At 38.5% G+C, this 13,972-nt stretch overlaps 1 protein-coding gene across 1 annotated transcript in view; it reads right to left on the bottom strand.

Moving 5' to 3' along the window:
* Positions 1-6: 6 nt before the first annotated feature.
* Positions 7-13,972, bottom strand: part of ddc (dopa decarboxylase) — a 26,654-nt gene continuing 12,688 nt past the window's right edge. Inside the window, exons 2-14 of the mRNA XM_019271688.2 lie at positions 13,207-13,414; positions 12,489-12,602; positions 12,265-12,384; positions 9,428-9,562; positions 8,391-8,534; positions 7,895-7,961; positions 6,676-6,770; positions 5,105-5,172; positions 4,429-4,505; positions 3,471-3,490; positions 3,268-3,366; positions 1,753-1,854; positions 7-1,083 (exon numbers count right to left, since the gene is read on the bottom strand). Of these exons, the coding sequence (XP_019127233.1) occupies positions 883-1,083; positions 1,753-1,854; positions 3,268-3,366; positions 3,471-3,490; positions 4,429-4,505; positions 5,105-5,172; positions 6,676-6,770; positions 7,895-7,961; positions 8,391-8,534; positions 9,428-9,562; positions 12,265-12,384; positions 12,489-12,602; positions 13,207-13,407 (1,443 nt within the window). The 5' untranslated portion in view covers positions 13,408-13,414 and the 3' untranslated portion in view covers positions 7-882. The remainder of the gene's footprint in view (positions 1,084-1,752; positions 1,855-3,267; positions 3,367-3,470; positions 3,491-4,428; positions 4,506-5,104; positions 5,173-6,675; positions 6,771-7,894; positions 7,962-8,390; positions 8,535-9,427; positions 9,563-12,264; positions 12,385-12,488; positions 12,603-13,206; positions 13,415-13,972) is intronic.

Raw genomic sequence — 13,972 nt, 5'->3', positions numbered from 1 at the left:
GCAGATTACAGTATACTTTATTGAAATGATCTCATACCATTGCATGCAGCACACAGCCAAGCCAAAGAGAAAACACCTTTATCAGTAACAGTAGCCAACTTTGACACAATCATATGTATTAACAAGATTTTGTAATGTCACACCACAGTTTTATATATGTCCTGGCAGACAAATGAGAGGCATCTGTGAGCTACAAATCATAACAATAAGATATGTTGTGGATTTGGACAACAGGCCTGTGCCTGTCATTATATTAGACAGTAACACAGTAACAGTAACATATATGTTAACTAAATACGTTAATGTGATCAGAAGTAAAATTAATGCACTTATAAAAGGGATTTAAATTAATTAGTATGAGTAATATTAGAATTCTTTAACCGATTTCAACCCATTCATTTTTAATCTTTCATTTAAAGCACCTAAAAATAATCACAGACACATTTACTTAAAAATTAATTCACACACACAATGTGCAATACATTCACTGCTTAACTCGAAAAATTCACCCCAGAGCAAACCAAACCTTAAATTCACCTCAAGCCTAATTTTGCACCTAGAAGACATAGAAGCAGCATAGACACAAAAGACAAGTCAGCACAGGGATGAGTGCATTATGATAAGGACAATAAATGCTCATTAAACAGTGAGCGATATTTAGAATATTTTCCTTTAATGCGTTTTTGTGTGTAATGACCACTGCTTATTAGACTACATAACTTAGCTGCCACCAGAAGCATACCCGATTGCTATTTGAGCTGTAGAATCATTGTTTATTCCCTTTATAGCATTTTACATCTACAACATGAAACATGAAATTTTTGTCCTAACTTTGGTCCTCATTTAGGCATCAGAGTGGACAGCCCCTTCCCATTCTTTTAGTCAATGATCGGGTTCCTGCAAAAGCTCAAAGGTCAGCTGTGTGATGTGCCGCCATGCTTGCTGGATGTGCTGTGACTCGGTAGCGCGTGCGCAGATGGCAAAGCGCAGGACAAAGCGGCCGGAGAGCTGGCAAGGCACCAGGTGGATTTCTTTGCTGTCATTGATCCTTTTCAGCAAGTTCTGGTTCAGCTCGTTGGAGCCCTGAGTGGAAGGGGCAAGTATTACAAAAATAAATAAAGTCACTTGGGTTACTGGGTTGAACTATTTGTCATCTTTGCTAAATGCCTTGTAAGTTCAGCAATGAGCAGATTGTTATATTGTAATTATTATGATGCTTTTTAAAGATTTGGCTGTGAGATTTAGTGCCTCAATTTACAGAATATGACATAATATAGAAATATAAAATGCATAACTATGTTTTCATTTCATTACATTTTAGACGAGAACGGACAAAACGAACACTAAATGTAGATAGGGCATTCCATATTTTTTGCTCATTTTTCTGAGACCCTAGAAATGTAGGGCAAGTAGAGAGGGTTGCAATCTGCAACTGCACCTCTAGATGGCACTAAATCCTACATATTGGATCTTAAGATAACTGCCTTTGACTAAAATAAGGAAGATGTACATAAGTTTTACTTGCCACCATTCACCACCATTGAAAGGTAGGTAATGTAAAAGAAAGACCAGTTTCAGTATAATATCATCTGCCAATAAGACTTTATTACATCCTGTCTCAGATGTATACTTACATCTGTACTGTGATCTACAGTGGGTATTAAATGGGTTTAAGAGAATATGGGAATTTCGTAAAGGACCACGACAGATTTATAAAGTTATAGTAATCCAATAATATTGGATGTTGTTTACCTTGAGCCTGAAGCAGACCAATCCCAAGATGACCTTGGCACAGATCTCAAACCTCTTATCTGCCCTTACCAAACTCTCAAACTCCTTGGCCAGGCCCACGTGCTGTAGAAGACATAGATTATATGCTATGATGTGCACCGTTGTATGTAAATGTACAACACTTGCTCTCAATGTCATTTTGTTTTAATAAGTCTGTAGATATCTTCAGTAATACCTAAAGTTTGTGTCAAAAAAGGACAAGGTCCTTTAAATAATTTTCAAATCACACACGCTCCCACAACATTTTATCCACTTATGATCAAAGAGCCCAGTAAGAGACTGAATACATCACTGCATTTAATCAGAATTTTATGGACCAACTTCAACTGCCCTTTTCCTGCCTCGTTATTGAAGCTGAACAGTGGGCTAAATGGCCAAATGTTTGACCACCACCTTGTTTCCTCATTCCCAGCCAATAATTCACCAACACTTGGAGGTCTTTACAAGCTAATATACTGTAATGACTTCATTCTCTGTTTTGCTAATTACTGTTTGCAAGGTAGGACTCATATACTACATGCCTTGGGCATTGAAATTCTTCTTTTTACAGCTTCTCTTGCTCATGGGGGATGAAGAAATAAAATTAGAGTAGAATTAAAATGTGTTTTCCTCCACCTGGAAAGAGGAAGCTCGCAATCAGTTGAACATATTGTCTGACTCTACAAAGCTACAGTACAAGGACCAAAAACAAAAACTGTTCTATCTAATCTAGTGGATGGATGTACAGTTGAGTACATGGGTTATGGCTGCAGGGATGAATGCTGCTTCTGCTTTATTTAAAATGGAGAGTAAACACAAACAGGCTAATTTGATTGACAGAGCAGACTGGAGGGAGGAAGGGGAATATGAGAAAGAGAGACAGGCATGCAGAAAAAAAAAACAGTGAGGGGAAAAGGACGGGCATTTAACGGGTAAGGGTAGGAAAAAAGGAGAAATGTAGGGAAATGTTATCATAGATAAAAGATACAGACCAGACATAAAAAGACAGGATATGCTGATGAATGCAGAGATGAAGGCACTGAAGGGACTTTAGTGGTAAGGAGGATTAGTTGGGGTGAGGTGTGGGAGGGAGGAAGGGGATGGCATTTACCTTAAAGGCCAGACTTCTTTTTTTTTTTCAAGAGTGATAGAGTAAGAATGTGGCGCAAAGAGGAAGAAGAGGTGAAGCCAGACTGCTCACCACTGTTGGTACCGTACTGTACTATCTTGTACTCATTGATTTGGATTAATAACATATACAGGATTATAATTCTCCTCACTCTTTTGTTTGTCATTAAATGGTTCTATGTTTGTTTGTTTTTTGCAACACATGCATACAAACACCACGCAATACCTTTAAGCACTTGTTAGAGAAACAACAAATCAACATTTCAACAGGATATAAAAGCAGAAATGATTCAAATTTGACCAGGAATTTAGTGGAATGATACACATGGACTGGAATAGATGATTTTAATGTTTTAAATGGTCTCTTACCTTGCGTATATGAGCCTGCAGACCTGTGAGCCCATACATACGGAAGACAAACCACAACTTTAGTGAGCGAAATCTTCTTCCCAATGGAATCTGCCAATGCTGTGGGAGAGAGAAGGAAGAAAGCAGGAGAAATTGAATGTTAACCATGGTCATTTGTTTATTTCTGTAACTGTAGAAACTGAATTAATAATCATTTATCTTACCCTATAATCTGTGACCAGCCCTATTGAAAGACAAACAGGGAAAAAATGTTACATCACATACTAACAGCATAGATTGTTAATGCAGCCATTTCAAGCTATTCTTGAAATGCCTCTACTCCATCATGAAAGGGAAAGAAAGAAAGGGACCTGTTGTAAAGCTGCTGTATTTTGAATTGTGTTTCACTGTCCAGGTGCTGCATCATTACACCCACCCCCTAAATCTCACTGATCACAGCACTGTCAGTCCACACAGACCACTGGCTCATCTCTATAGAATGGAGGCCCATGTTAGCTGATGCTAATAACCTATAATTAGATTGAAGTCCAGATCGTATAAGCGAAGGCTTTTGTAAGGTGCCTCAGTGGGTTGGGAGGTAGCTGTTTGTCTTTCTCTCCGTCTGCTTGTCTATCAGACAAATTATAGTGCTGATCTGAGCCCATCTGCAGGCTTGAGGCATGTACATGCAGCACACATAGCAGTAGCAGACACATATACATATACACATACACAGACATTTTTTAAGTTAAGTCTGATTTGTTTACATTTTAAGGACAATGCATGATGCCAATAAGATGAATTATTTACATTAGTTCATAAATACCGTAAATCTGCCTAACCTTAAGCAGGCTAGAACTGTGATATTTTTAAGCTGGCTCACAGAAGCCAATACCTACACATATACATCCACTCACACACATTGTTTTGTATTAACCCTTGTTGATAAAATGCATTCCCTAAAACTTGAAAACCAAGTCTTAAAACTCAATGTGAAAAACTTGGATTGCTCCTCACAAACGCACACACTCACTCACTCACAAATTAAAATGTTCAGTTATCGGTAAACAACGTTAAAGCAACAACTGTTCATTGTTGTCATTATGTTACATAGTGGACCCCATGTACAACCTACCTGATATGCGATCATTGATTAAAATAATTTCAGTGAAATGTCTCTACCTGACTCTTGGTTTTCATGTTTCAGGTAGAGTGGTTCAATCTTGAAGGCTCCAACAATGTCTGCTCTGTTCTTCACCCTGGTAATAGGTGTTAACAAGCAGGAAAAATATTTACACTAGATATCAGTAGACCATTCAATCCTATAAAAATCATTTAAAATCACACATTGTAAAATGTACAACATGTTTTGCTTTGTCACACATGACTTTGGTTCTTTAATACAGATTTCACACAATATTATACTTTGGCAACAGGTATCATGTCAGTTGTGACAGACTGAGCCAGAGGGAAAGTAAATAGGATTCAAAATCCCCTTCCCTTCGCCACATGTCAAGAAACACTTCAGTTTTCACCTTGTGCAAAGCATGTCTCGTTTTGTTTGCTGCTGACAGAAAGAGCAGATGGAAGGCGTAGTTCTATTTTTGCTGTGCAAATGACTGGGGTGTAGATGGATATCAGCTCTGGGATGACACTAACTACTTGTTACTTCATGGGGACCATGAGTCATCAATTGGTAAATATTCTGGCAAATTAAAAAAAGGTACAAAAGGTGCTAAAAAAAGCACTGATGACTCTTTTTGTTCAACAGGCCTTTGTATCTCGCATACTAATAATATACCTTGTATTTATTGCTTGATTTAGTACACAAATATAGCAGAACAGGTTAGCAACTTACCACATCGCAGAGCAGTCAAAGTTTACCAGAAGCCATTTGTGTGTGTTGAAGTTGAAAGAGTCTGCAAACTGTAAAAGAGCAAGAAAATAAATGGTAATGAAGCCACATTGTTCATTCATTGTCCATTGTCACTGGAATGACAAGTATAAAATGAGAAAAGTTCAGGATTTCATTTAATATCAGTGACTTGGGAAGATCTAATAAGTTACACAGAGCAATATAAAATGTAATAATTGGTCATAAAAGTTCTGGTGTTTTTTTTATGTGCATTAACATTAGCACACTTTAGAAAATATGGTTTTGCAAAAACACCTACCATAATCCTTTATTTAATAATACTGATGCAGACAACCTTTTCACCAACAGAATTATCTAGACTAAAGCAGGCACAATGTATTTGAAATGCAAAAGAGGAACATCCAGTCAGCAGCTCACAGGACGAAAGGAAAATAACCCTTTCCTGTCAGGGTTTATTCAAAGGAAGACAAACCTTTCCCTAATCTGTTATCATCTTTTTGTTGGCTATCTTTTGTAATATCCCTTTCTCTACCTCAATAAATGCAATAACACAGCACAGAGAGACAATGTGAGACAGACTCCTAGCTGACAGTTGCCATGCTGCCTGATTCAAAAGAGGCTGGTTGTCTGCTCGCCCATCACTCATATCCTAGCAACCAGCCCTCAAGCAGGGCTGCACTCTCATCCGAAAAGATCGGGTTCCTTCTTCATATCCCCATCCAGTAATTTCTATTGATGTTTAAAAGTTATATACTAAAACTACAATATAAGAAATCTGTGAAATATTAATACTGTTTTGTTTCTCCACTCTCTTAAAGAAGGACTCTGAATCTCAATTTCCCTTTGCATTAAAATAATATAAAATGCAAAATTGCAACATTATGAGAAAATGTTTTACTGTAATACCTGACAGCTAATTTTACAGCTATCTAAGTATAAAAAGAAGAAAAGAAAAAAAGATGAACCAACAGTTGGTCCTTTTACAGTCAAGTCTGTTTCCGCTGTCTCCCCACCATCATTGTTTGAACTTGTGTGTCTAATAAACAGTGATATATAAAGGTCTAATGCTGCCTCAGGAAATTACTCTGTCCTTATCTCTGCGTCTCTGCACAGCTTGGGGAGCAACAGCTGCCTCTGCAACCTCAAAAGGCAGATTGATGTTCCTACGCCAGTGCCGATTGTTTGGCCTATTACTCACTGTTGCATGCTTCCTCCTTGACATTAATGTTATGCCATTTTCAAACAGAAATAAAGCAGCTGGATAAAATCAGTATGCAGTCAGTGTTTTCTTTCATAGTTGTTATGAGAAATATTTCACAACCAATTGAACAGAAAATGGTTGCCTTGTCATTCAGAAGCAACACAGTGGATGCACACTTCAGGTTTTTGACCATACTAAAATCTGTCCTACACATGCTGTATGATCAAGGTTAAAATCCACCATGTGAAATTTTTGCCAAGATACTAAACATTGTTATCCAATCACTGTTACTAATTGTCTCAAAGTGTTTGTGTTTTATGAATGTAAGTGTTAGCATGTATTTTTTACACACCTCAACACCATTTAACAGGGGCCTGAATTCGGGACAGATAAATGCACTTCCAGCATATGCTGCATCAATGTGCATCCACATATTTTCCTCATTACCTGGAATGGACAAGAAACAGTGAAGTTATTAACATTACAGAAGTACATTTGGCAATACAGATTCAATAGCCTGTTGTATACACATACAGTGTGATAAATGAATGACACATCTATTAGTTGAAGTTTTTGTTTTTGTTGTTTCTCAAGTGCACTCAAGCAGTATACTTGGTTTCAGGGAATAAGGATTTCTTATATATACCCTGACTCACAGTTTCCCTCCCAAACCTCCTGGGGCCTCATGTACGAATACTTGCGTGGATTTCCTACTGAAACTTGGCGTACGCCAAAACCTGGAAACTGTCGTACGCACAAAAAAATTCAGATGTATCAAAGTGTGTGTTCGCATGGATCCAAGCACGTTTCTTTTGTACATCCCAATCAACGTGGAATTGAACGCACATGCAACTCCTCCCTGTCCACGCCCACATTTACATATGCAAATCTACTTAAATAGGCACTGGACCTGAGATTCACCTCTTGTCCGATCAGATAACGCAATGAACAAAGGAAAGAAAATAAGTTTCACAGAGTCTGAGCTAAATATTCTAGTAAATGAAGTGGAGATTCTGTTTGGTACCCTGTCAACAGGGATAAATATGATCAAGGGTGGAAATGTGTGTGAGGCTGGAAATGCCGTGGGATCCGAGCAGCGCACACACAGGTGTGGACAGGTGTGGACAGGTGTGGACAGGTGTGGACAGGTGTGGCGCTGCGGCTGACATTTTACGCCCGCTTTTACTGACAATACTGAACACAGGGAGACAATCAGGGGCTTGTTAGAAAACTCTGCAGCTCTAACTTCACCAGCAGAAAATAAAGAAAGCCAAAAACATGATATTTGAATGCCACATGCCCAAATGTGCATTGGCACACTGGCACGTTGCGCGATGGGTGGCTTCTGGGTAAGTAAAGAGTTTATTCGTTTAATTGTCCCGTATGTAAACCAGCGTTACGGGACAATTAAAGGAATAGAAGCCACCCATCGCGCACCGTGCCAGTGTGCCAGGGTCCTTCTTGAATCAAATTGTGTGCTGTAAAGCTAATAAAGCCAACAGGGCTTTACAATCCTTTTACTGTTGTGAAACAAAAAGACTGAATGTGTGATGCTGCAAGCGCTGACTCACATACTGGCCCCAGCTCTGTGATGTGATCAAAGGCACATGATGGAGTGGTGCCAAGAGTCGCACAGAACTGAAAAACACAAACATTGAGTCATCACAGTTACTATAACATATTGCTTTTACACAAATACAGATAAAATGAATATTGATATCAGTTTTGATATACAGAGATGATTCAGAGGTGCTGGCCCATTGTTGCCTCCTGAATACTGTTCAGTGATAGTGATCTGTGTGTCCAGATGAGACAGGGATTATTGTTCTTAACCAGATAGACATGCATTAGGTTTGCTAGAAACGATGTTATCCTTTAACAGAAGCCTCAGGGTCTGCTCAGCAGTATCACAGGCAAATCATTGTGTAGCAAAAGCAACCCACTGACGGATGTGTGTAACTCAATTTAGAAATTAACTACTACACATCTACAGTTACAGATGTTGCTGTATGTATATCTGTGTGTTCAGTGTATGATAATTAAGTGGATGGATGGTTTTTTTCTTACAAAGAATGGGATGAGTCCGGCTGCTTTGTCCTCTTTCACCATATTTTTAAGTATTTCCCCCTTGACAGCATAGCTGTCATCTGTAGGAATCTTCCTCATTATCACACCACCAATGAGACCAGCACGCTCTACTGAAGAATGAGCCTTGCAAGAAAAGAAATGCAACACAATACAACAGAAACACAATGCAAACAAGTTGTTAGATCACAGGGTTGACTATCTAAGAAGATGAACCTGTCTAAAAACGTGTATTTCATATTAATGGTTACTGAATTATTTAATATAGTGAAATTATATTAAAATGTTAGTAAGATATCATGTCAAACCCTATAAAACCTAAAACCTCTTGGACTATGCAGGTTCATGAAAAAAAAAATTACTGCAGCAATGCTGGAAATAAAGAGTACAAAGGATACCCTGACCCTAATAATAGAGATAACATTCATATTTGACTGTTGTCTGTAAATGTACACTCAGATAACAGAATGGTGTTCTTGAGTAGAAAAACAGCATACTGCTTTCCTTGTAAAGGTCTGTGTGACCCTCAGGCAACCCCCTAACACAATTACCCAAGTCAGCCTGGTATTAAACCTGATAAGAACTAGCTACGGCTTGACTGACCCCCTGTCTCACTCAATCTGGAGCAACCTTTAATGAAAGTTCACATGGACTTCTGTTGAGTAAGACCCTTTACAGAAGTCAACATAATTGCACTACTCAACTATACAAACTCAATGACACTGGCTATTCATTAAACTAGTTTATCTGCTGTATATTTTAAGATGCTGTTTACAACAGCTGAAAGTTAACATGTAAAAAAAAAAGATGAAAGACTTTTGAAACACATTAAATTAACTATGTGTGTATTTGATATGCTATAATATAATATTTAATATACTATTATGTGTATTTTATGTGTGAAAATGTCAAGTAATAAAACATAAAAAGTCAGTCATAAAGCATGAAAAGGTAGGGGTTTTTTTTTTGCCTCTTAAACAGTACTTAAGCAAGATTGGGAATATATTTTTTGTGCTCACTTGGTCAGATGTGTATGCCACCAGTTTGGAGAAGATTTCACCCTCCGATTGTTCAGGGTTAGAGGCCTGGACCCGTCGAACTGCTTTACAGCGGGCAGCAAGCAAGGACATCAGAGTTGCCTCACTGGCTGTAGCCTGTTAGAAAAATAGAGAGACTGTGTAAAGCAATGCTGCTCCATTGTTGTTAATATTATACCAAAATTGAATTTATCAGTACAAAAGACAATGTCCACTGACAATGACAATGATGATTTTCAAATAGGGCAGAGCCAACTATGTTAGTTTGTGATGACATACATTTAAATAGTATGGTCACTACTGACTGTCAGAATAAGAATCAAATCACATATCATACATGGAATTCTGAATTTATGCCAACTGCTATAAAAAGAAAACAGTGATAACATTCATCTACACCTTCTCACAGACTCTGTAATTACAACTGGTATGTTAATGTGCATGTATACAGTTTTGATAGGTTATGTCAGCATTCCTACTGTATTATTTTAATTGACAAATATACTGTAAACATGATAAGACAATAATGTATTTGTTTTCTTTTTTTATTTAATCCTAGCCTGTAATGTGTGTGTGTGCTCCTATTGATGTATGCATGCAGTTATAATCACCTCAACCCACATACACACACACAGCTGAACATTTAGTCAACATTTTGTGCTGTTGGATATTCACTTTGATTTGAACACTGTGACACCTCCACATCCTCATTACAGAAGAAAATCACTGTGTTTAGAAACTGCATCGTGAGTCATCATCCAGCCAGCCTGATAGAGCGTGAAATGTTTATGGCTACATAATGAAGTGAAGCGTGGATTCTGAACTGTCTGGGGGCATTACCACAAGAAAGTCAATGAAATGTCCAAATCATTCAATCACTAAGAACAAATCACTCAAGCAGGCTGATATAGGCTATGTCATTTGTGTTGAAATAAATGCAGAAGCAGAGTGAAATTAAGCCTGACCTATAAGAGGTTAGGGACCCACACAATGGATCAATCAACCTATCCATCAAATCACTTATAGGGGGACTAAAAATAAAAGACCAATTTGTCAACAAAAGCAAACCCAAAGCTTCCAAACGTACCCAAGCGTATTTCCTGTCCTCTCCCTGCTTACAAAGCACCCTGAGATGTAATCATCTCTGAACATGGCAGCCTTTATAAAAGGTCTGACAGCTCTCATCCATCCTTCTACCAACCAGTAATAGTGAAGCACAGCCTATTTCGTTATAAATGTAACTGAGCTGGAATTATAATAAAATAAGTCTTGAAACATATTGCAAATGTTACCAGCTGAAAGATACTGTACAATTGCTCCTATGGACAAGATGCATGCATGGAATGGGAATCTAAGTTTGTGTCTTTTTCAACTTTATGCAGATGGAACCATAACATGATCACAGACTATTATTCTATTTGTGATGCTTAAGTCAAATAGATTCAATACTCTTGACATTTGTAATTTTTAATTTAGACATTCAGCCACTAAAATCTAATGATTCACACAGGGGTAAAATGGGAAATCTAAGGTCACCAGAGGGTCTTCTTGAAACCATCCCATTTCCCCTTTGTGTTGGTATAAGGTTTATAATAATAGACTGGCAATGTGCTGTCACAACACTCATTAGCCCTGCTGCAGTGAGAAGAGCCCTATTCGTTGCCATAGTGAGCTGGAAAGGTGCACTTAAAAAGGAGAGTGGCAAACAGAAACAAAAACATGAGCACGCACACGCATGCAAACACAACCTCTAGCTCAGGTGGTCACAATAAAAGAAGCATGAAATAATCTGTCATCAGAGTGCACTTTCATGCTCCACTATTCATCATCCCATCAACACGCACACACACACACATATAGATAGCATCCTCTGCTGCTACTACTGGATTTCTGTCAATGGAACACTAAACTAATGCTTAGCCTTTTGCCACACGAAACAATCCCAGCACAATCAATGTCTGCCGTTGGATGGCATAATAAAAGGCAATTTCCTGGCAATTTTCAGCTGGTGTGAGCCAGGGAGAAAAAGAAATGACAAATCACAACAACAATGCTGATGAGTATGGGTTCAGGAGCACTCAGTTGTGAGTGTGTATAAACACCTTTATTTTTCTAAAAGTCAAACTGGCAAGTAAGCTGAAGAAATTATGGAATTACAATGTTTATACTACCAAAGGTCAAGGTTTCAATGAGCCAGTTAGAGCCTAAATTTGGCTTTAGACACGTTTAAAAGTGCATGACTATAAATATAAGGAGAGTTGGACTGTTGGTCTGTTTGGATTGCTTGGGAACACATCTGTGCAGGGAGTACAGAGGCATAAATAACCACACTGCTGGGTTAAAAAATAACTCAACAACCTCACTGCTGGGTAACTATGGGACAGTATGTGCACTGGTTTGTTTAACACTGGGTGATATTATGGAGATCATAGAGGAAATGTTTTCTGGTTTTCCCTCTGATGTCATCTGGCTGCTCTGCCTCAACTCTTGGTAATATACAGAGTTTCCTGGTGGACAGAAAATAACTGAAATCATCCTATAGGTGTTCAGTCATAATCAAAAGTAGGGAGGAGATCAAACTATTTAATTATTAACAAGCTATAGGAACATCACTGCAAATGTCTTACCACAACAGATGGATTCAGAAGAGCAGGCAAAATATATGGGTCCCAACCAGCTGTTCAGCTGCAAATGACTTTGCAACTCTGACCCAGCATGAACCGTGTGTTTAAAGTACCCCAAACAACTCAGAAGTATACGCCAGAATAATAAATCTAACAATGTGTTTACAGAAACAACCCAGCACTTTTTGTGTGTACCTGGATGACACCTCCTCCATGACCATGAGTCCCAGCTAAAAACTGCTCAGGCAGGTGCAGCATCTTCCCCAACCAATCTAACATCACTGTCTCCAGCTCTGTACAGGCTGGACTGGCAGCCTGAAAACACAAATCAAAGTACAAATAAATAAATCTCAAATGTCCTGTTCAAACTAAGGATATAAACAAAGTCTTATGTCACATATAGACACAGAGTTTGTTACCCAGGTGAATCCAATACAGCCAATTCCTCCGCACAGCATGTCGGCCAGCATGGCAGGGTAAGAGGAAGCAGCTGGATAGTAGGCGAAGAAGTATGGGCTGTGCCAGTGGGTGACCTGAAAAAAGATTAAAACAACAAGACTAACTTGTTCACTGTTTTACAGTTTTAGTAATAGGGTAACAATGTCTATGAACACCACATCTATAATGCATTACCTGGGCATTCATAGTGATCATCAACAACTGTATGGAGTTACTGTTACACCCATTACAGTCTCCTTCATACACACATGCACACACATGCACAAATGGGATCAGTTGTTCTGAATGTAGTCAGAACAATTATTACCGTTCTAGGCTAATAATCATAAACTTCAGCCAGTCTCCATGGCACAACAGGTTGCTGGAAGTAATGCTCTTCATTCTCAGCAGAGGTGGTTTAAGGACTGCAGAAGGTGTTTTCATGAGTTGCACTTCTTTTGCCATTCACATATAAAATAAAATAAACTTCTGTAGTTTGTGGCTGCAATAGAAACCTGTACAATATAATCACTTTTGTGATTACAGAGGGAAGACAATGAAGCAGCTTGTTGTAATGAACTTACTCAATAAACTCTAAATTAATGGATGTGATTCCCCAAAAGAAAGTCATCCCAAGAGAATCTGTGCATCTAATACACCATTGTGTGCATCAACAAATCAGCAAAGGTATAAGCTCACCCCTGGCATTATGACCCTCTCCACATCTTTCAGAATATCATCATAACTCTCTGCTTCCAGTGGGGCCTCAGTGGGGATCAAGGAACGAAGATACCCTGGTTCCACATCTGGGTAGACGGGGCGCTGTTCTATCTTCTCCAGGTAGTCAGCCACATAGTCGACCATCTCCTTCCCTCTACGGCGAAACTCTGCTCCATCCATGGTATCACTAGAATACAGCGCAGAACCATTTAATTTCTCACCATTTACTGTGCTGTTGATATTTTAATTGTGAGTCAAACAGTTGACAGTTAAAAAGCACACACACATTTCTATGAGAAGCAAGAGAAATAACTAGAAAATTTCTAAAGAAATTTTGAGTGTGCCTGACTCTGGCCCCGTCACCCCCCATACATTATTACTGACAAATTCAGTACTAGAAAATTCCCGCAGAAATTTTGAGAGTGACGAGTGGGCTGTTGCCGGGGGTCTGTATTCAAAAAGCACACCTCAAATAGTCATTTTTAACATGTTTATTTAGGCATTAACATTAGCATGTTAGCATTAGCATGTTAACGCTGATACGCTAGCAATTATCATTAGCATGTTAGCATTAGCATTGTTAGTTTGTTACATGCTGCACCTTTCTTCCTCTGTTGTCTATGTTTCATGTCTGTACACTTTCACTATCAAAATAACAGATGGTAAAACAAAGATGCAGAAGAAATTCTGCATTACTTCACCATTGCCCATTACGTTTGTATATCAGGACCCATTGTCACATGTC

Source organism: Larimichthys crocea, chromosome XIII (genome assembly GCF_000972845.2).
Source record: "Larimichthys crocea isolate SSNF chromosome XIII, L_crocea_2.0, whole genome shotgun sequence".
Classification (NCBI taxonomy): Eukaryota; Metazoa; Chordata; class Actinopteri; family Sciaenidae; genus Larimichthys; species Larimichthys crocea.
Note: the sequence above shows the minus strand (reverse complement) of the source record. Positions and strands in the feature narration are given on the sequence as shown.